Source organism: Kluyveromyces lactis (assembly GCF_000002515.2).
Source record: "Kluyveromyces lactis strain NRRL Y-1140 chromosome D complete sequence".
NCBI lineage: Eukaryota > Fungi > Ascomycota > Saccharomycetes > Saccharomycetales > Saccharomycetaceae > Kluyveromyces > Kluyveromyces lactis.
In genome coordinates this window covers 717,196-739,154 of record NC_006040.1, presented here as the reverse complement: position 1 = coordinate 739,154, position 21,959 = coordinate 717,196, and the positions used below count along the sequence as shown (strand labels likewise).

The window sequence follows — 21,959 nt, the reverse complement described above, 5'->3', positions numbered from 1 at the left end:
GTTCGGAGGTGTTGTCCTTAAGAAAGCCAAAGAATGGCAGACTGAGTTAGGCTGGATTCCGTGATTTTAGTCTGCTGAAAAGTGAAAAGATACAAAAATTACATTTAAATCTCATTACAGATTTCAAAGAGAAATCGAACTGTAAGTGAGCTAGATTCAAAAGTTTAACATTTAATTAACCAAGAAGATATCGGGATAGGAGACCTTGAACATCCCAATTGAAACCAAGAAATAACATGAGAATTGTGTTACAGAAAGTAAGCGAAGCTAGCGTCACCGTTGGAAGCGCAGTTGTTTCCCAAATTAAACATGGATACATGCTATTAGTTGGGATTGGTACTGATGATAAGCTAGAAGATATTGACAAACTGTCGAAGAAAATACTCACATTTCGGGGATTTGACGATGATGCAGGTTATGGATGGAAAAGAAACATTAGCGAAGTGGATGGCGAGATCTTATGCGTGTCCCAATTCACACTTATGGCACGTACAAGCAAGGGCACTAAACCAGATTTCCATTTAGCACAGCGTGGGGAATTAGCCAATGAATTGTATGGACAATTTATGGACAAGTTGAAGGCAGGATTGGGAGACGATAAGGTACAAAACGGTGTATTTGGAGCCATGATGAGTTGCAAGTTGACAAACGAGGGTCCCGTGACTATTATCTTCGACTCTAAAGCGTGAGTCATTTGTTGCAAAAAAAAGAATCTATATATGCCTTGTTAGTCGTTTTGAATCTTCAGTCTCAATCACAGTTAGTTGTGGCGTCAATTAAATCACGTGAGAAAAAGAAAAGTTTAGTGCGTAACTATGTAAAGTTTCACAAATCTCTTATTTCAGAGGCAGCATATATAAGGAGATTAGAAACACCAAAGTTTTAAAGGGAGGATATCAACTCCACCTTCCTAACTTTCCATCAAACAGTCCAAGTATCTTAAAGCCTAAACAACAAGCAAAAATACCATATTTTTGTGAAATACATCGATGTGTCGTTTCCTTATATACAAGGGCAAAGAGCCCATAAAATTGTCACATTTATTAACCAGACCAGAACACTCCATTATCAAGCAATCTTTTGACTCACGGCTTCGAATCGATAGAACAAGACCTATAAATGGTGATGGTTTCGGTGTGGCATACTACTCTGAGGATCCAGAGCTAGACGGACCTTGTCTTTTCAAGGCCATAACTCCTGCTTGGAATAACCAGAATCTCGAGACGCTTGCCGAGAAAACCAAATCGCGTCTAGTGCTAGCACATGTCCGTGCAAGCACATACGGTACATTAAGTGAAACCAACTGTCATCCTTTCACGTACCATAACCTAACTTTCATGCATAACGGTGGGATTGGAAACTTCCATCGCTTTAAGAGGAAACTGTTGAACCACATAGGCGATAAATACTTATTAATGATTCAGGGAAGCACCGATTCGGAGTGTGCATTTGCATTGTTGTTGGATACCTTAGAACGTATGGGATACGATCCAGCCTCTGAGCAACAGAGGGTGAAAGCCAAGAGATCCGGCGGTACTAAAAGATCTTCAGGTAGATCATCGAATCACGTGATAATAAGAGAAGCCTTGTTGAAGACTATTGATTTATTGAAGCAATGGACCCAAGAGGCTGCAGACTCAAGCGACACTTTTGAACCATCATTGCTCAATTTTGCAGTAACAGACGGCGACTGCGTTGTGATCTCACGGTACATCACTTCGAGCACGGACGAGGCACCTTCACTACATTTCAGTTGTGGGTCCAGTTTCGTTGAATCTGGACCTGGAGAATACAGAATGGAAAGGTTAGACCGTAACCAGGACGTGATAATGGTGGCGAGCGAACCTTTAACATTTGAACGTGGGGACTGGACAGCCGTCCCAACAAATAGCATATTAACTATAAGAAACCAAACCGTGCTTCTTCACCCAGTTATAGACGAATACTACCAAGCAGACCCACTATACGCCAGAAGCTCTACATTGGCCGAGAGCAAGGGCCTCATGGGATCCGTTCCTGTCTCAAGTCCAGTGGACCCAAAAGTCCCTCCTTTAGAAAGAGACCGGAGAGTGTACATCACGTGATACTAAATTCTCTTAATTCACTACTGCTACTTCTACTACAATATTTATATGTAATGTAATAACGTTTAGTAACATTATTTTCGGCCTAGCTGGGTCATGAACACAGTACAACGTGAAAAAGTCGTAGAGAAGACGTGCAACCGCCGGAACTATAGATTACTACTCACCGTTCTGATGTTATAATTATTTCGTGGATCTTTCCATAAGTTCTTACGTACGGCTTTGTCTGCGCTGGCAGGGGAATTAGAACGGGGAAAAAATTGGGAAGGGAAAAAGGAATAAAAGAAGCTGAAAGACACATATATTCATCTGAGAACCCATCGAGAAGGGCGTCTTCAACAAGGTATTTTTCACCAGAAAACAATTACGTAACAGCATATTGCATAGGCACCCCTCAATTCAACAAACAGCCTACAATATTGAAATATTTCGGCCGACAGAGGTGTTGACTTCTCAGCTTTTTTTCTGTTGGTGGTTGATGGGTCTAGAATGGAATAGAAGTCATTGTCTCGTTTTTCCTTGGCGCTTTATTCTCATCGCGGTACTGCTGCAAATTAACGGAATAGAGTGAATAAACATCTCTGTCCACCACTCTCATTTAGATACTAGCGCTTATAATTCCTACAGATCCACCATGGAATGGAACTTGCTGGAAAAGTAGCAACTGATGTGATGCTATTTATGAAATTTAGGAATTCAGAGCAGGCTGTTGGCTACTGACGTGTGTGACTGATATGAGGAAAAAAGGGATCACTATATTAATATGAGAACAGCTCAAACCTTTAAACATCACTTTATGAGCGCCTGCCAAAGAGAAGTCGTAGGGAGGGGAGGGGTGGTATTTCCGCGGGACCCTTCTACGGATAATTAATAAACATTAATTTTGATGGTCCTGTTCTATCGTCAATTTATATTTAAATGAGAGTGAGAGTAATCCCCTTCATTGTTATATAAACAAGGGTTTTTCTAGTCTTATGGAAATAGGGATATAAAGCCCTTCAAACATCCCTTTTCCCTTACCTTATTTTCACATTATTTGATCAGATATTTTTTTTCTTGGACTCTTTTTTTTTTTCGGGGTTTTGTTTTGCTGTATACTGGACCCTTAGAATATTTTAGGATTATTTTGTTTTTAAGTAAGAGTTCTAAGTCCTTTTACTAAAAATCAGATCATTAAAATTGTTTCATTTCAATTCATAAGCTATAATTCGCTTGGGAAACGAAAAGTTAAAGGTTTTCAACATAAATAATGATCCAAATATCAAGTCAACCTTATCTAAAAGTTAAAAACAGAAATGTCAAACATTGAAAGAGCCGCTCCTGAGACGCAGCCAGATACTGAGCCTGTTGTCGCTGTTCCATTAACCGACGAGCCTGTCGTTGCTGCGCCTGCACCAGCTACTGTTCCAGATACCACCGTGCCAGCAAGTCAGCCAGTTGATGTACAACCAATGTCCGAGCCAGTGATTCAGGAGACTCCATCCTCAAAGTCTTATTTCCCATACACGAGCAGCTTGTTCCACAATATTGTCCGTGGGTTGCAATCCATGTTTACCAGTTTAGTTCTCTCCTTGACTGCTACTAGTATTGCTAAGGCTAGTTGGGGTGACAGCAAGACGAACTTTGGTCTTGCGGTATCCGTTATGACTTTTGTCTATTTCCTTGCTGGGGGCATTTTCTGGGGATTTGCATCAGCTTCTGCGAGATCTGCCGTGCCAGTTTCTGTGTTTTTCGGCTTGGAAGCTTTCTTTGTGTTGATGTGGTTCTGTGCATTTGTCGTGCTTGCTGATAATTTCAGCCATTCCTGCAATTATGGCTCATTTTTCTGGACTAGTAGTTCATCGGACGATTGGTCCGTTAGTTGTAAAGCTGGTAAAGCTGCTGCTGCTTTTGCCGCGTTTGCCTGGTTATTCTTCGTGGTCTCTTTCATTATCTACATTTTTAACGTCTTGCGTCCAGTCTTGTCTCATTACGGTTCCTCCGGCTGGTTGAAGACGAACGCTGTGGAATTGAACCCATGGACTTTCTTATCTGGTACCTTCATCTTCAACAACTTTGTTGCCCAAGAGGACTTTAAACATGAAGAAGGTCTCCCAGAAACTGCTACAAACAGCACCTATGAGCCTCAAAATCAAGTTCCTCCAACTACAGTTTAAAAAGACATGAATGTCCTGGAACCGAATTCCAATTACCCGGTTGTACCGAGACGAGATGCATCTGCTCTCACACATTTCTAACGTAATATCAAAACATTCATGACGATCATCTAATTATTAATTTTTTTATCCTCTTCTTCCCTTTTTTTTTTTGTCTCGAAGCTCATGTCAATTCTTTGATGGCCTTAACTCTCTAATCTATAATATTAATAATAATACTAATAATAATACCTATAGTAATTCCTAATACTACTACTTCCCCATATTAATATTGATACCACCAATACGACTCGTACTATATACTAAACAAAAACAAAAGTATCTCAACATATTACTCTACCTACCCTTCAACATTTATCTGGTTGTACGGTGAAACCCACGAAAGGGCAACACCATTCCCCCTGTTCACATGACCAATCGGAAATATAATTTAATATGCTTTTATCCCAATGGACATATTATCACCGACTGCAAACCCTCATGGGGTTTACCCTGATTTGAAAATATATGCTGGCCAAGAGACATGGTCATGTGCACGTGACCTACGTATACCATTTCGGGTAATCCGCAACAAAGAAAAAAAAAATAGCTCGAGAGCTACCCCACTGTCTAGGCAAGTTTGCGGTCTTTTTGAATTTTCTTTCTAAGATAATTTCTAGCTCACCACCTGCCGTCACTACGTAACTTTTGAGAGGGAAAACGAATTCCATGTTTCTCCTCTAAGAAATCCGGCTCTGTCTCCCCTTTGTTATTATATATAGAGAAACAAGAAACTTCTTTTTTATTGATGGATTTTCAATATATACCATATTCATTATTCTTTCCTTTTAATCACTTCTTTTAAGTCAATTTAGTTGTTGTTTTTGATACTTTGATATAACTTATCTAATTCTTTTAAATAGTTCTTTTCGATATCCTCACACCGCGCACACTAACACACCAGCCAACGACCTAGAAAAGCCCTTTTTGGTTTTTTTAATTCGCAAAAATTCGCTTCTGTTCTGTCTCACACTCAGTATGAAGTTAACTTCCGTTGTTGCTGCTTTCTTTGCCGTTTCTGTTGTTGCTGCTCAGCAAGAGAACAGTGAAACTACCACTACAACCACCAACACTCATAGATACGGTAGATTCGACAAGACTTCTCCTTCTTCTACCCCTACGTCTACTGGTACCCACAGATACGGTAGATTCAACAAGACAGCTCCTTCTTCTTCCCCTACATCTACTGGTACTCATAGATACGGTAGATTCAACAAGACAGCTCCATCTTCTTCCCCTACATCTACTGGTACTCACAGATACGGTAGATTCAACAAGACAGCTCCATCTTCTTCCCCTACATCTACTGGTACTCATAGATACGGTAGATTCAACAAGACAGCTCCTTCTTCTTCCCCTACATCTACCGGTACTCACAGATACGGTAGATTCGATAAGACTAACAACAGGGAAGCTGAAACTGCTAACGATGCTGACTTGGTTAAATTTTCCAGCTCTTTCTTGGTTGCTGGTATCGCTGCCTACTTGTTATAAGTCAACTTCCAATTGTTAACGAAATGCCAAGAAAAAAGATACTCGAAAAGTTGGCCCTCTTCTTTTATTTTCGTTAACTGTCGTTGCTATCAAACTATATCACAAAAACTTAAGGATTTTCTTTCACCTCACTTTTATCAATCTTCGTCAACCCTGTTCGCTTACATCCAACACTGGATGCATAGGAAATGATTTGATTGTTCTTTTTTATTTCGTTTTTTTTTTACTTGGTTGTTTGATTCCATGAATTACCTATATTATTCTACTACCTTACCTATGTCGTTGCTGCGTGTCGTGAATGTGTGTCGTGTGTCGTGTCGCGTGCTAACAAATTTTTTGTTTTGAGTGTAAGTGTATTGTGTTAAATTAACACAGTATATACTACTCAATCTCATCTATCTGTGTCCTAATTTGAAAATTATTCCATTTCATGAATGAAAAAAAATTGACGTTTATGAACCGTACAGCAGTGTGTGTGTTGTGAAAATTCATAATCGTCGATATTTGGAGTATATATATAACAAAAAGGAATGGAGTGCAGTAGGTGAACCGTGTTTCTTTCTTGGCGTTGAATTCTGAATCTTTCCCGCCTGTTCATTCGAGCACTCATTTATTTGTGAGGGACATTTTCAAAATGCTGCTAGAGAGAACATGTCAATAAAACATCAACTGAGCGGTTTTGTCCATTCCTTTTTCTCTCCCTCAAATCATTCCATCCATCTCCAATACCCAGTGAATGTATTTTTGATGCTTACTAAAGGGGGAAATAGAAAAAGGAACTTATGCTAGTTGATTGTATCACAATTCTTTCGCTTCTACTCTCATCAACTTACCCTCATGTATACTTTAGTGTGTGTGTATCATGAGAATGAATGAGGAACGAAAACAAGGAATCCCCGGTGATATATTTATATTACCAACCATCCCAAATATATTATGTATACGTATATACATCTCTTAATATGTGTTGAAAAGTGTGTCAAATTGACCCTGCCCATCTTTTCCTGTCTTTTGATGTTAGAACCTTTGTCGTTTTCTTACACGAGGTTGGTATGTCACGTGACAACTCCGTACATCACGACTATCTGGCAAAGAAATTTCAACCAAAAAAAAAAATTCGAATTTTTTGGATGGCCAAAAAAGAAGGATTTTAATCAAGATGGATATTATATGGGATTGAATAAAAGATTGGTTTGCATTCTACTTCAATTACACTGTTACATATATAAAACAATACGGTGCTCTTGGCTTCCGATATATTTTTCTGTCAAGCAATACAAAGAAACGAATCAGATTTTCATTTACTCAAGGGGAAACGCTATTTGTGATTGTTAGAGATTGATTTTGCGACTGATAATTTCTTCTTTAAATCCAACTTCTCTTTATTTTTGTTTGATTTGGAACCCATTTGCAAAAATATCTACTTGAAAAGACGGGACGATCAATTGTGATTGTGAGTTTGGTAGAAAGGAATTAGTTACAATCTTTTTTTTTACTTCTCTGAATTTTCTTTGGTTCGCGGCTAGCACGAAGGATCAGATAGCAGGTATCCGTTTTATTATTTTATAAGTGAAAGATGGACGGTGACACTTCCAGCAAGTTTGTTCCTGAATACAGGAGGACAAACTTCAAGAATAAGGGTAGATTCTCTGCTGATGAATTACGTCGTCGTAGAGACGTTCAACAAGTCGAGTTGAGAAAAGTCAAGAGGGATGAGGCATTAGCAAAAAGAAGAAATTTCAATGCGCCTGTTGGTAACGATTCTGATGATGAAAATGATGATGATGACGATCAGGACTCCTCTTTCTACAGACAATTACAACAGGAGTTGCCTGCTATGTTGGAACAAATCCATTCTAACGATCTACAACAACAGTTGGCTGTGACGGTCAAGTTTAGACAAGTCTTGTCTAGAGAACACAGACCACCTATCGATTTGGTTATCAGTACTGGCGTAGTGCCAACCTTGGTCCAATTCATGAGCGAAAATCAACCTGAGATGTTGCAATTGGAAGCTGCTTGGGCGTTGACGAACATTGCTTCTGGTACTTCTGAGCAGACTAGAGTCGTCGTAGATGCGGGTGCTGTGCCATTATTCATTCAATTATTATATTCAAACTCGGTTGAAGTGAAGGAACAAGCTATTTGGGCCTTGGGTAACGTTGCTGGTGATTCCACCGATTATAGAGACTACGTTTTGCAATGTGGTGCCATGCAACCAATTCTATATTTGTTCGAATTGAACAAGACTTCCTTGATTAGAACAGCTACGTGGACTTTATCTAACTTGTGTCGTGGTAAGAAACCTCAACCAGATTGGTCTATCGTGTCTCAAGCTTTGCCAACTTTGTCTAAGCTAATCTACTCCATGGATACTGAAACGTTAGTCGATGCTTGTTGGGCTATCTCATATCTTTCCGATGGCCCGGTTAATTCGATCCAAGCGGTAGTAGATGCTAGAATCCCAAAGAGACTTGTAGAACTACTATCCCACCAATCTACGTTAGTGCAAACCCCTGCTCTAAGAGCTGTAGGTAACATTGTCACAGGTAACGATTTGCAAACTCAGATCGTTATCAACTGTGGAGCCTTGGCAGCTCTAAGAAATCTATTGGCTTCTCCAAAGGAATCCATAAGAAAGGAAGCTTGTTGGACCATCTCTAATATAACCGCTGGTAATACGGAACAGATTCAAGCCGTTATTGATGCTAACTTAATTCCACCATTAATCAGATTGTTGGAAACTGCAGAATATAAGACAAAGAAAGAAGCATGTTGGGCCATCTCGAATGCCTCTTCTGGTGGGTTACACAAGCCAGAAATTATCAGATATTTGGTCAGTCAAGGCTGTATAAAACCATTGTGCGATCTATTAGAGATTGCTGATAACAGAATCATAGAGGTTACACTAGATGCTATAGAAAATATTTTGAAGATGGGTGAAATGGATAGAGAAGTCAGAGGTATTGCCGTGAACGAAAATGCTGATTTCATTGAGAAAGCTGGTGGTATGGAAAAGATCTTCAATTTACAGTCTAATGCTAACGAAAAAATTTACGAAAAGGCCTTCAAGATCATTGAAAAGTACTTTAGTGATGAAGATGATGTTGTTGATGAATCTATGGCTCCACAAACAGCTGGTAACACTTTTGGATTTGGATCAAATGTCAACCAGCAATTCAACTTCAATTAAAACCAACTCTAGCTGTGCGTGTGTCATGTAATTACATTTGCTTTTTTTATTCTAGACAATAAATGAATACTACGCGCCTGTTAAATATCATATAATTTTTGCATTAATGTAATCTATCTATAGTATTATTAATCTACACTTCTCCCTTCATTGTGAAACAGAATTCTATGTCATTAAAGGGCCCAAGTCTTATTTGCAGTTTTGAACCACGATAAAAGTAAAAACTGTGCTCAAAAAACAGTATCATGGACCTTCTCTCTGTCATAGAAATTAGGTGACCAGTTAGGTGCATATCACTTTCGGTGTTACCTCTACATGTTCCGATGCATAATATCAACATTTAAAGGTTTGGATTTTTGTAAACCTTTAAAAATACACAATCGAAATTTCCTCGGTGAAACATCGCCTATAATCACACGAAAAGGAAATATCCAATGCATATGTGCTACTTCAAAGCTCGGAGTTGAATATTACGCTGATGCGATAATATGAGTTCAATGCCTGAATTTCTCAATCTGCGGTCTCCCCAGAGAAAGATTAGTGACTCACGAATAAAACGGATCAACAAAATGTTTGACGCGAAGATTAAAGATGAGGTATCAGTTGTTTCGAACAATAGCACAAGTGTTTTGCAAGATATATGCGGGCCTTTAAATATTTCTGAGGAGGAAGATACTGTGAAGTACAAATCATCGAGTAATGTTACTACTCCGGGGTCTGTAAGCTCCAGCGAAACGTTTGATGATGAAGTTAACCCACAGTTTATGCCGAAGCTGCGATCTAAACAAAGCATTGTACAACTGTCCCAGCATAATACCCCAAAGAAGTCAAATACATTTCCAAAACGAAGACAACTGAAAGAGAAGCTTGGTGATCCATTGCCCTTACCTTATCTTGACCCTCAGCAAAAAATGGAAGTTGGTCGTGACCTCGAATCCAGATGGAATACTATAATATCGAACGCAAAGGTACGACAGACTAAAGCAGAGCCTGTGAATAAGGCCAAGAGGGTATTAGAAGCACCGTCTTTTGAAAGTCAAAGAAAAATTTCCCGCAAAGTGTTTCAATCTAGTGAAATAACTACATTGGAATCCCAATTGAAGGACACTAGTGCCAAGCTAGATCGGTTGATCGATATTTTGCAGGACAAAGAAACTTTAATTGGCAAATCAATGACCTATGAACCAGTGATATGGTTAAGTTGTATCATTATTCTCGTACTTTGCAATGTATGGGTGTATCATTACCTATGATAAAGACTGAATTGATATATAAATGCACGTATTTACATGTAAAGTTCATAGATATCATGACCTGGAGTCTATCTAATGTACAAAGAACGGACGCTTAATGCTTAGAGTTTCAAAAATATAAACTGATCATTCATCGAAGTCATCCTTGGGTGGTTTCTTATTCTCGTTTCTCATGTATAAATCAATGGCCGTAGAGAAGGCAGCAAAACCCGCACAACCCACTAATGCTGCCTGAGGTCCACTCTTGTATGCCAAGCCACCGCCTGTCAAACAACCTGCAGCTACACCGTTATATATATCGTTCTTTGCCCTTAACGATTCCACCACACATTCGACACCTGAATAAATCATACCGATGTAACCGAAATTCTTTGCACTGGAGTAGGATCTTTTTCCCATATCACTAAACTGGATCTTTATCTGCTGTTTCAACGGTAGATCTGCAAGCTCTTTCACTTTATTTGGTAAACCTGGAGCATTGGTTGGAGCTGGCGTATGTAGAGGTGTGTCATACGCCATCGATGCCATAAATAAACCGAAAACACCACCTAATGCAAAACCAGTAACACCACTGATGGCAGCTTTTCCAGGACAAGAAGTCATAAACTCCACCATCATTTGGGCACCTTTTTCACCTTGTTCTTCAGGCGAAAGTTGATCAAATGGTTTATTCTCTGGTGGAGAAACTTGGTCTAAACCAAACCCACGATACACCATTTTATTTTAACGTTTCTTACTTCAACAGTAGCTAATCTTCCACAACTATCCAATACTTCACGGTGTCCTTTTACTACTCTGTTCAACGATGTATATATTTATTTCAATATTATTTTCGATGAGCTTTTGATATTAGCTATTCCAAAGCTTTTTTTCTTTCGATAAGAATAAGCTTCAACTCTGTCAATATGTCAATATTGACAGAATGCCTCATCGCATGCACAGAAGGCAGCATTTTAAGCAACTGTATGCGGAATATGAGACCTTTTGATAATGCAAACGATAGCCAGCACATTAGACTGCTACTATGGGACAAATTGTAATTCATTATGGTCTCTCGAAGAAGAATTATCTCGAAAATTTTCAGCATATGCAAAGAATTACGAATTTCCAAAGCTGCATCGTTCGTATTTCCATAGCGTTGAGCGGTATTGTCCTGTGATTTGTTCTCAGCTGACTTGGTCTCATGATGGTACTTCTATTTGCGGCGTTTTTGATGATTTTGGAATACGACAGTATCTTATACCAGAAGATCCACTTGTAGATCATTGGGTTCCTTTCACACGATGGTTTGTGAATGGTTCCATTATTTCCTCTGTCGTCCACCCTAGATACTCACTGTATGAAGAGGATTCAGCATATCAAACTATACTTTGTTCTTCAAGAGATCTGCCCATAAAATTGTACTCATTACGATCGGACAGCATCAATGAAACAAGTTTATACCATTACTCTACTGTTAACGAAGAAAATGAAGCCTTTGAAACGGCTTATTCAATGACAATACTTCAAGACACTATGCATTTCATGACTGGATCTGTTAGAAACAGGATAACTATGTATGATTACAACCGACATAAACCGATATGGCAACATCAGTGGACAAAACAATCATGCGGGAAGTCATCACAGAAGGCTATCGTATCATGCTTTGATGAATATAACGAGGTACATGACAATGTCAGGTTTGCTGGTACTTATAAAACAGAAGTGCTACGAATTGATACTAGAAGTACTAAATCTGAACTAATAAGTGAGCGTGATTCATTGGACTCGTGGTCAAATGGAATCTACCAAGTCATTAAGTCGGATAACGGACATTATTTGTACTGTATTAAACGTAATGCAAGAGAAATCGATGTTATTGATACACGAATGTTAAAATCTAGAATTAATATACTGGAACTTCCATTCAAAATTGGTAAGCAGAAATTCAAGGCATCCTTGAACAGTGCCAAAGGTTTGTTAATTGGATCGTACGATGGTCAGGTTGCATGCTGGGACAAAGATTGCATTGAATTTGGTGGGTTGGACCCACTTCAAACCGCTGGTACTGGAATAAAGCCAACGAATAACATTCTTATTTCAGATGAGAATGTAAGGGTGAATTGCATTGCAACGAATCCTGTTGATCCAAACACCCTCGCTATTTCAACCTCGACTGATAAATTTGCAGATGATGAGGGTATGACATTAAAAACATCTGTGAAGCTTATTCGGATGCATTAAATAGTTGTCTGTAGGTCCTTAACTTTTGATATTGCTTAACCTTCAATAAGAGTAGTTTCTTCTTCTTCAGTTCGTATTCATGCTTTATCTCTGCCTCCTGAAACTGCATGCCAGGTATCACATTGGCCGGTATATCAAGACTACTTTGAGCACTCTCTTGATCATCCATTTCTACATCAGTAGTATGCCTTGTGGTTAAGGAAGAGGTCGAGGAGATTGAATTGGACCTCTCGTGTGTAAAATCTTCATTTCCTATCTCAGTTTCATTAACCACGGTGGATCCGATAGCATTGAATCCTACAGTTGACTTCATCACTTTTTTGGCATGAAACCAATTCTCTACACATTCATGTAGCTCTTTCATTAGTTCCGGTTCGTTAGGATTGTTCTGAATTGCTGGATCTACCTTGAATTTCAATTTTAATTTTGAAATGTTAACATCAAGTGAGTTTTGATATAATTGAATGTTAAGTGGATAATAATCAACATGCTCGTTGTTATCTTTAGACGGCAGTGTCCTAAATGCTCCAATGTCCAAAGTGTTTCCGGATAAAGACTTCTTGGGATCGACCACTATGGCAAGGTACGGGTCTTGGTAATTTTGATTTAAAGACTGTGTTTGGATGTCGATATTGCTCAACCAACAACCATATCCTGGATGAGAGTGGTACCAGCCCACTATCTTATCTTCTTTTGTGACAAATGCGTCTAAATACTGGACCATATATTCATATGATTCCATATGCGCATTAACCCTTGTTTCAGTTCCTTGAACAGGTAAAGAATAGCAATCCTTGACAACTATCATATCATTGCTAGTGTATCCTACTAGCATCCCCATAACTTCAATATCTCCACCATCAACCGCATGAGATAACATCTTTGTAGTAGCAAGTCTTGATATAAGGCATTTCTGAAAGTGACACGGATTTCGTTTCAAATCGGTAGCATACGGGATTCTTGCTGGTAGGTGGTCTATTACAGGAATCGTCGTGCTTGAATCACTAGAACTGGAAAGTGAAGTTTCTGTATTGATGTCTTCGTTAGCTTGAATCCATCGAGTGACTTCTTTCAAGGATTTCTCATGAAATTTTATGGAGCTCATTCCTCATTCCCAGTCTTCTAAGGTGTAGCAGGCAAGCGGCCAGACACTCTTGATGAAAAATGATACTTAGTAAACCACTGTTGTTAATTCTTCCACGAGAAGTTTACTTTCTACTTGCCTTTACAATTCGAAGTAAAATAGAATCTTAAATTTCACAAAATGTTCGTACTAGAAAGAGCGCATAATTGATAAGATTTGTCATTACAGATAGGAATTCATTAAAATAGTAAGTGATTAAGTACACTACCTTACTAAATAAGTATTGCATCTTGCTGTGTTTACATCACATCCGTACACAATATATATACATTTGGAATTTTACTTCCCCCTTTTTCAAATACAAAAGAGTTTCAATGCAAGTTTCTGATCAAACGATTTCCAAATCGCTTGCTTCTCTCTTAAGGTTACCAATGTATTCCAAGAATTTACCCATATTGACATCAGTACCAAACTCATAGACGAAGTGACTGGACAAATAACTGGATAACAAAGCCTTTAAATAGGAGTCTGGAATTTGTTTCAAAATTTGCTCTGGCCCAGCAACGTCGGTTAACAACTTAGGAATGATCTTGTTTAATAGCAAATAGTTTCTCAACTTCAAATCGTTAGACCATAATTCATCTGATTCAATTAAATCATCATTCAATTTGTTGATGGTTTCCGAGATCACATTGGATAAATGAGACATTGGTAAACCAGTAGCTTTGTTTAATTTCCATAATTGACCAAATTCTTGTCTAGCATTGAACTGAATCTTTTCTTGAATTTGTTTCACATAAGATTTATACAGTTCAGTATTAGTCTTACCATCAGTACTGACAAATTTGCCGACGAAATCTTCGTCGTTCAACGATAAAGCAGCCAAAACTTCCATAGATGACGACGTAACACCACCCTTATTAGCAGAGGCATCCTTAATCAAAATAGCACCATGTCTTTCCAATTCCAACTTGGCTGGTTGAGAAATGAATAAGTTCGCACCTTCAACAATGTATGGAATCTTACTCTTATTGTTTTCTTTGTTGATGAAATAGTGCAAGTTGTTCAAATCAATGGAATTTGGTCTACCACCACATGGCACAAATAGGTCAATATGGTTAACAAACTTGAAAACTTCATAATGGAAAGTGTTACGGAAAGTAGTACCATTTGCGACAAGGACACCATTAGGTAGCATGACGTCGATATCATCGACAGAGACAAAGAAACCTTTCTTGGAAAGTTTAGATTTGTCGTAACTTGAAACCATGACTCTTTGCTTGGCCAAGTTAATCAACTCATGTTTGTCTAATCCTTCTGGATCACACAAGACACCAGAACCGTCAACCAACCCCACGTATGCTTCATTCTCAGTGGATAGTAAAATTTCATTGGAACCCAAATCACCATCTGGACCACCGGTTTGGAACTTGTAAGTCTTTTCATTTTGGAAGCCTGCGTGATCTGCTAGAGCATTGACATAAGATCTGACACTTAAAGAGGTCATACCATATTCATCGTGTGGAATACCACCTAAGGAACTGGTCTTACCAGTCAAGAAGGACTTCCACCATGGGCAACCACGTCTCTTAGCGTGCAAAGTAGCCCAATTGGTGAAACCTGCAGTACCTTCGTCAGGACCAAAGAATAAAATTTCTTCTTTGCCATATAAATCCACATAGTTTTCCTTTAATGGATCCTTGATTAAGATGTCGATGACAGAATCCACATATTGAGAGAAGGCGTTGAAAGTATCCTTTGAAGAAGTCAAACCTGGATTCAACAGAATAACACCCTTGGACCCACCTTCTGGAATATCCTTGTTCTTCTTCTGTTGTGTTGAAGCCAAACCGTAATTCTCATCGATAACACTCTTGGAGTTTTTGTCATAAACATCTTGGGATCTTGAAACTACGATTCTAATACCACCACGGGAGATGTCTCTGAATCTGATATGGAAAGCCTTGAACGTGTTGCCGACGACAAAGAAGATACCGTATGGAGTTTCTGGGTATTCACTCTTTGGTAAAATTAAAGCAGGGTCCAACTTGAAAGAAATGGCCACTTTTCTGGTGATGAAGAAATTAGTCTTCAAGATAGACTTGTTGAACAAGTTTAAGGTTCTCAAGATCAATAGGTCTGGAGAATCGTTGGGGAAGACCTTGTTCAAATACAAGTTGAATTCTTCCTCACTTTGGAATGGTTCTAATTGAGATAGACGTTGATATGACAAAGTCATTTGCAATTTTTGGTTACCAGACCCAGTAGCAGAAGTCTTTGTAGGATAATGGACTTGAGCAAACGATTTGTATAACTTTGATACAATTTCCTTGTACTTGTGAAGGACGTGTATGATCATTTGTTGAGTGTAAGTTTCAGTTCTCAACTTACGCTTCAAATTAGCTAAGAGTTCGTTCAACAAAGTATCATCTGGTTTTACGTTTAATTGCCTGATTAAAGAATCGTAACTGGAACCAAGACGGTTAATGAAATGGTTGATGAAGATGGAACCGATATGCGCATAGATGGATTCTTGTGGAGAGAATTGTCTGGATTGATACAAGTCTTTGAACGAGTTTTGAGGAATTGCATATAATAAAGAGGCTTCTCTTTCCACTTGTAACAACGACAATCCCAATTCTTTCAAGATGTCATGATCTTGTTGGGACTTATCTAAGTAAATGGAAATAATAGAAACGTCGTTGGCAAAAGTATCCACATAAAGCTTAGAGTGTTTTAGTTGGTAATAATTCAATAAGCTCGAAAGAGCAGAGTAGTAACCTTTGGTGGAGGATCTTTTGAATGCGATGCACATTCTGACCTCATTGGCATTGGCGACAGAATTAAACGTCTTGATCACTGGACCCTCACGTTGGGATACATGATGGATCAATTGACCGTATAATTTCTTATTTTCTTGAGAAGTCATTGTAATCATGGTAACATCACTGATGCTATCAATATCACCCGAAGTTAATTGTTCATCGGTCAATTCTATGGAAGAAGCGTTCCCAGTTGGGTATTCATTCTGATACACAAACGATAGCTTCAAAGAGTTTTCTGCCAAGAACGAAATTAAACGGTAGTGATGCTCCTCACTATCTAGAAATTTGGAATCGATTTCAGTATCTAGGTGGTGGTTTGTATCCAAAAACATTGCATGGGAATCGTTAATGATTGCCTTTTCCACCTGCAATTTTTGATGGTTTTGAGCAAACGATTCCACCTTGGAAGCATAAAGGGTGGAAATAACGTTAGCTATGGTTTCTGGTACTTCTTTCGAGAAGAAATAATCATCGATACCCAAACCTTCGTAGAACCAGTCTACTTCATTTTCCAAGAGGGTATCTGGGATAAAACCTTGTTGATCTAAGAGATCAACAACTTGTTCCTTTTGAGCACTTTTGCCCGGGAATTCGAAATTATAGTAGTCTGCAATAGACGAAATAGAAAGTGTAGAAATATCTGGGAGTGGAGTTTTTAACATTGTGATAATCTTTGTATATTTTCTGTGGGGACTTACTGATCTTATTGAAATAAGTTTCCCACTCTGTATATGTAGTTTGGTGTTTATATTCTATATGATAAAATGAGTTGTACTAGCAAAATAAGGGATAAGATATGAATCTGAATCATAAGAAGTAGAAATGATTGACGCTTTATATAACATTTGAAAATAGAAATAGGAAAAACTGAAATTGAAAATACTCGAACGTTCTTCCTATTCAAAGCCTACCATTATTTGCTTCCGAATATAAGAGGGTCAGGCGTCTATAAACAAATGGATCCGCGCGGCGTTATAGTGGAGTCAGGCTGTCTGTACTTTTTTCAATTTTTGACCTTTAATCTATCTTATAGACAGGAGGCCTAATAAACAAACCATGACAACAGAGAAAAAGTGAAGAAAAGAAAGAAATTTGAAAGCCCAAAACCTGAATCAAATGTAAACACATTCGGAGCAGTCATAGCTTTCAGTGCCGTTCCAAATCGTTACAAAGTCAGAAACAAACAAAGATAATGACCAACTTTCGAAACTGTAAATAAAGATCTAAACACATAGATCTTAGAGTTGCATATCTCCATTTTGTTGGAGTTTCAGCTCCTCGGCTTACCTCTTCCTTTCTTTCAAGAAGGCTACAAAAACGCTGATACTATGGAGATATAGGCGTCACAGAGTTACAAGCAATACGGCAACGTTTTAATTACTCAATCCACCCACAACTAGTCCTTGTCAAACGTGTTTGCGGGGGGTTAACAATCGGAGGCTAATGGTTGTGTCAGTGACTGATACTATTTTTACTCCCAATGTACATAAAAATTCCCCTCCTTTCTTTTTCAATCTCGAGTACATGTTGCGGATTTATTAGCACATGGAAAGCTCAACCACAGGGGCAAAGGGAAAAGAGTTGAGAGGAAAAGAGTGATTAATCGAATAATCAGTTTGATGGAGCCTTTGGAAAAAGGTCAAAGTTGTAGAGATCTGGAGAACGTAAACAAAGAGATAGGCACTTATATATACAAAACAGAGATTATCAACAGGTAAACAAAGGAAACGTAAACAAATACACCTCATAGCTGCATCAGCTGCATAGAGCATGTCAGCGGCTATCGAACAAGCCTAATCATGGATATGTTATGAACGTTATCGAGGTTGGTATCTGTTCAGTTGCCCTTTTTGAGATTGCAATCTGATAAGGATTCCAGTCGAGCCAATCGGAGAAAAGACGGACATTATGGATGTCTTTGTGTCTCTATTTTTGTGTCCCAAAACATAGAGTCATAGAGACATTGCAGCGTGGTCGGATTAAAGGGACAACAAGATCCCGCCCTATTTCTTTTCTTTTTTATTCGCTTGAGGGAGGAGAGGCGGATGGGACGGCGAGGTGGATTGAGGAACACTGATGTTGTGTTTTTAAGAAAATGACTAACATCCGGGTATCCTTTCACGTGACACAAAATACCATGACGTATTGCATTATTGCTGTTACCCGGCTTTCATATCGCTTTTTTTGTGGCACACCAAAAACCAGACACAAAAACGTGTCAAAGGAGCGTGTCTGGTTATTTGCTACCCGGATACTTTGATATCCAGAGTTTATAGATTCAGTTCTTTTTTTTTTTTCTTTGGATCCATTTTTTTTATCGAATTTTCGCTGTCAAAACCTCCCTCTCTAAGGCCAGATCAAAGAAAAAAAAAATAATAAAGAGAAATAAAATATTATACTAGAAAAGGTTTTACTAAACAGCAGGTTATTTCAGAAGAGTTCGAAAAGCTTGCGGACAGAAAAGGGCTAGGGTGCAGTTTTCTATCAGGAAGAACTAAGGTAATGACTGATTCTGTAAAACCACTAGTGGATCGTATCGTTTCGCAACCGTTGGAATTCAAGAAAGCTGTTCAAGAGGACTCATATAACGTCGGTGGTGAAGGCTCTTCGTATATTATGATCTCATCGAGCACCCAGAAACAGCAGCAGGAAGCCAAAGAAGGCGATGAGCATCAGTTAGAGCATGGACATCATCAGGGTATAGCTGCTACTGCAACTGCGTCCCGTAAGGAGAAGGTGGTCAAGCCCTCATCATTTGCAGAGGCGTTGAAGATGTATACCACTAAGAAAAGTGCGGCAAACGCTGCGGAATCTAAGCCAAACAGAAGTTCGCAATTACCAATTACCGCTTCTCATGTGACTCCATCGGGGAAATTATCTATCGGTTTGAGCAATGAGCTTTTACTCAGTGATGATGACTATCATGGATCCTCGACTGAAGATGAGGAGCATCCAATCGTGTCGTTGTTGGAAAACAAAGTGACCCCAGATTCAAACGAAATGTCGGGTTCTGGGTCTTCTTCCGCTTCTTCATCATCTGCTGCAACTTCTGCTCCTGTCTCGTCGTCTGATGACGACGATGAGGATGAGGATGAGGATGAAGTGTTTCATGAGGCTAATGAATTCGTTCAACCATCGCTGGCATTAGCTGCTCCTGCTGAGCAGCCTGGAAATGTCGATGAAGATGAAGATAGTGATGACAGTTCATTCCACGCTTCTTCTGCATCAGCAGAAGACGAGGATGACGAGAATGACGAGGATGTTTCTGCAGAGGAAAAGGAAGAACTCAAATTGGAGGCTACTGAACATGCTGCTGCTTCTTCTTGTCAGTTCAAAGGAGTGTCTTCATCTTCAACTGCGGCTGCTTCTGAGAGCAAACCTGAAGAAGAGGAAAATGGCGAAGAAGAGGAAGAGGATGAAGAATTGAAGCACAAATCTCCACAACCTCTATCACCTACCCCTCCTACCACTCTTCAGGACAAGTCAAGCTTCTACCAATTTAACGAGTCGATTAATGACCATGGTTCTAATAAACCACAGAGGATAGTTAAGAATTGGGGCTCTAAGTTGACCCAGCTGAAACCAAGGGGTTTACTCAACCATGGTGTCACATGTTACACAAACGCTGCTGTGCAAGCCATGGTTCATATTCCAGCAATTCAACACTATTTATTTCAATTACTACGTGGAAATTTCAAGGACACCGTTAAGTCTAACTGTGTTTCCATGTTATTAGCGGAAACTACGATGAGAATGTGGTCTTCTGACTCAACTAAAAATACGTACATTAATCCTGATAAATTAATCAATGCGTTGGAAGACATTAACTGTATGATGAGCGCTTGGAACCAAGAGGACTCTCACGAATATTTTATGTCTTTAATGTCACGTTTACAAGAGGACTCGGTTCCTAAGGGCCATAAAATGACAGAATCCATCATTTACGATGTATTCGGTGGATTACTACAACAATCAGTTAAATGCAGTAACTGTGGTGAGATTTCAACCACTGAACAACCTATATACGATCTTTCATTGCATTTAAAGGGTAGAAAGACAACTGATCAAGATCAAAACTCTGTTGGTCAAGATAATTCAATTGATAACTCTGTTGATCAACAGCAATCTTCAAAGAGAAGGTTTTCAATTGAAAAATCTATTCGGGATTTCTTCAATCCTGAGTTAATCAAAAGAGTGGACAACAAAGAAGGGTATACATGTGAGAAATGTAAGAAAGTTACTAACGCGCTAAAGTCAAACAAGATTATTCGTGCTCCAGAGACTCTAGTGGTTCATTTAAAAAAGTTCAGATTTAATGGCACATCTTCATCCAAAATGAAGCAGGCCGTATCTTATCCAATGTTTTTAGATCTAACGGAATACTGCCATGAATCAATCAGCTCCTTACCCGTAAGATACCAACTAATTAGTGTCGTTGTGCATGAAGGGCGATCTTTATCTAGCGGTCATTATATCGCACATTGTAAGCAACCAGATGGAAGTTGGGCCACATATGACGACGAATACATCAATAAAATTTCAGAAAAACAGCTTTTGAAAGAGCCAAACGCGTACTTCTTAGTGTACACTAGACTTACACCAAAATCGGTCCCACTTTCCTCTCAATCTTCCAATAAATCTACTGATCTAGGTATTCCGCAATTGCAAAGACCTCCATCTTCACACTCATCATCGCAGAACAACTCTAAACGTAAGAATAAGAAAAAAAACAAGAAGAGAAGGATTTCCCCATAAGTTTGAATAACCCTTTCCTTAAACTACCGGCTTACAATACACTTGCATCCTTGTTCATTCTTTCTTTGTAAACAGTCATACATGCATCTACCTCACACTGACTTCAGTTCATCTTTTTTCACTTCGGTTTCAGTTCATTTGGATCATCATATACATCTTCATCTATAGTAGTTGATATATTATTATAATTTTATCTTTTCATTATTCTATTTTATGTACACGAAATGAGGTCTACAAATGCTAATAAACCAGTTGGAATGAAACTCTCCATCGAGACCTTCACTATTTCACAAATCGATGCTTTGATTAGTGAAAAAAAAGTCAGTTTATGGAACTACCTTAATACCCATACTCTTAGCAACACCGATAATAGACTTTACGATTCCTTCAAGTTCCAGAGCAGCGTGTCTTCCATCGGTCTTCTTGATCTTGGCGATCTCATATATATGTTTTAACGACAGTTCACCACATACATTATCAGGGTTACTGATATTTGGTTGTCCGTGTCCCTTCTCAAGACTTAATGCCTTCAATAAAAGATATCCAGTAGGAGGGCTTTTCATTTCAAACGAAAATGTTCTATCTGGTTTGATATTGATGAGTACTGGAATCGGAGTACCCGGTTGGAAGTTTGCTGTTCTGGCATTGAACTCTTTACAGAAATCAATAGCTTTAATACCTTTAGACCCTAAAGCTGGACCAACTGGAGGAGAAGGCGCAGCTTGACCTGCTCCGACAATAAGTTTGACTATCACGTTCTTAAGAACCTTCGACATGGTCCTGTTTGGCGCTTCCTGGACTTACTGTTTCGATATTTTGTTCGAGGCAATTGATCGGATTGAATGCACAT

General features: G+C 38.8%; 12 protein-coding genes across 12 annotated transcripts; 8 read left to right on the top strand and 4 right to left on the bottom strand.

Annotated features, from left to right (window-relative positions):
* Positions 1 to 236: 236 nt before the first annotated feature.
* Positions 237 to 689, top strand: DTD1 (D-tyrosyl-tRNA(Tyr) deacylase; the record flags this gene model as incomplete). The annotated part of the gene is made up of 1 exon (XM_453450.1): positions 237 to 689. The coding sequence occupies one exon, from the start codon at positions 237 to 239 to the stop codon at positions 687 to 689; it is 453 nt and encodes a 150-aa protein (XP_453450.1).
* A 300-nt stretch (positions 690 to 989) lies between these two features.
* On the top strand, positions 990 to 2,084 carry DUG3 (glutamine amidotransferase subunit DUG3; the record flags this gene model as incomplete). The annotated part of the gene is made up of 1 exon (XM_453449.1): positions 990 to 2,084. One exon carries the CDS (start codon positions 990 to 992, stop codon positions 2,082 to 2,084), a length of 1,095 nt encoding a protein of 364 aa, XP_453449.1.
* Positions 2,085 to 3,379: 1,295 nt separating this feature from the next.
* Positions 3,380 to 4,240, top strand: KLLA0_D08646g (uncharacterized protein; the record flags this gene model as incomplete). The annotated part of the gene is made up of 1 exon (XM_453448.1): positions 3,380 to 4,240. The coding sequence occupies one exon, from the start codon at positions 3,380 to 3,382 to the stop codon at positions 4,238 to 4,240; it is 861 nt and encodes a 286-aa protein (XP_453448.1).
* Positions 4,241 to 5,257: 1,017 nt separating this feature from the next.
* Positions 5,258 to 5,773, top strand: KLLA0_D08624g (uncharacterized protein; the record flags this gene model as incomplete). Its single annotated transcript, XM_453447.1, has 1 exon — positions 5,258 to 5,773. The coding sequence occupies one exon, from the start codon at positions 5,258 to 5,260 to the stop codon at positions 5,771 to 5,773; it is 516 nt and encodes a 171-aa protein (XP_453447.1).
* A 1,576-nt stretch (positions 5,774 to 7,349) lies between these two features.
* Positions 7,350 to 8,966, top strand: SRP1 (karyopherin alpha; the record flags this gene model as incomplete). Its single annotated transcript, XM_453445.1, has 1 exon — positions 7,350 to 8,966. The coding sequence occupies one exon, from the start codon at positions 7,350 to 7,352 to the stop codon at positions 8,964 to 8,966; it is 1,617 nt and encodes a 538-aa protein (XP_453445.1).
* Positions 8,967 to 9,454: 488 nt separating this feature from the next.
* KAR1 (Kar1p) lies at positions 9,455 to 10,219 on the top strand (the record flags this gene model as incomplete). The annotated part of the gene is made up of 1 exon (XM_453444.1): positions 9,455 to 10,219. The coding sequence occupies one exon, from the start codon at positions 9,455 to 9,457 to the stop codon at positions 10,217 to 10,219; it is 765 nt and encodes a 254-aa protein (XP_453444.1).
* A 126-nt stretch (positions 10,220 to 10,345) lies between these two features.
* Positions 10,346 to 10,936, bottom strand: TIM22 (translocation channel protein TIM22; the record flags this gene model as incomplete). Its single annotated transcript, XM_453443.1, has 1 exon — positions 10,346 to 10,936. The coding sequence occupies one exon, from the start codon at positions 10,934 to 10,936 to the stop codon at positions 10,346 to 10,348; it is 591 nt and encodes a 196-aa protein (XP_453443.1).
* Positions 10,937 to 11,209: 273 nt separating this feature from the next.
* On the top strand, positions 11,210 to 12,445 carry SWT21 (Swt21p; the record flags this gene model as incomplete). Its single annotated transcript, XM_453442.1, has 1 exon — positions 11,210 to 12,445. The coding sequence occupies one exon, from the start codon at positions 11,210 to 11,212 to the stop codon at positions 12,443 to 12,445; it is 1,236 nt and encodes a 411-aa protein (XP_453442.1).
* On the bottom strand, positions 12,429 to 13,550 carry RRI1 (COP9 signalosome catalytic subunit RRI1; the record flags this gene model as incomplete). The annotated part of the gene is made up of 1 exon (XM_453441.1): positions 12,429 to 13,550. One exon carries the CDS (start codon positions 13,548 to 13,550, stop codon positions 12,429 to 12,431), a length of 1,122 nt encoding a protein of 373 aa, XP_453441.1.
* A 367-nt stretch (positions 13,551 to 13,917) lies between these two features.
* Positions 13,918 to 17,016, bottom strand: GDH2 (glutamate dehydrogenase (NAD(+)); the record flags this gene model as incomplete). The annotated part of the gene is made up of 1 exon (XM_453440.1): positions 13,918 to 17,016. The coding sequence occupies one exon, from the start codon at positions 17,014 to 17,016 to the stop codon at positions 13,918 to 13,920; it is 3,099 nt and encodes a 1,032-aa protein (XP_453440.1).
* Positions 17,017 to 18,856: 1,840 nt separating this feature from the next.
* Positions 18,857 to 21,109, top strand: UBP10 (ubiquitin-specific protease UBP10; the record flags this gene model as incomplete). The annotated part of the gene is made up of 1 exon (XM_453439.1): positions 18,857 to 21,109. One exon carries the CDS (start codon positions 18,857 to 18,859, stop codon positions 21,107 to 21,109), a length of 2,253 nt encoding a protein of 750 aa, XP_453439.1.
* A 326-nt stretch (positions 21,110 to 21,435) lies between these two features.
* Positions 21,436 to 21,885, bottom strand: MRPL19 (mitochondrial 54S ribosomal protein uL11m; the record flags this gene model as incomplete). The annotated part of the gene is made up of 1 exon (XM_453438.1): positions 21,436 to 21,885. The coding sequence occupies one exon, from the start codon at positions 21,883 to 21,885 to the stop codon at positions 21,436 to 21,438; it is 450 nt and encodes a 149-aa protein (XP_453438.1).
* Positions 21,886 to 21,959: the final 74 nt, after the last annotated feature.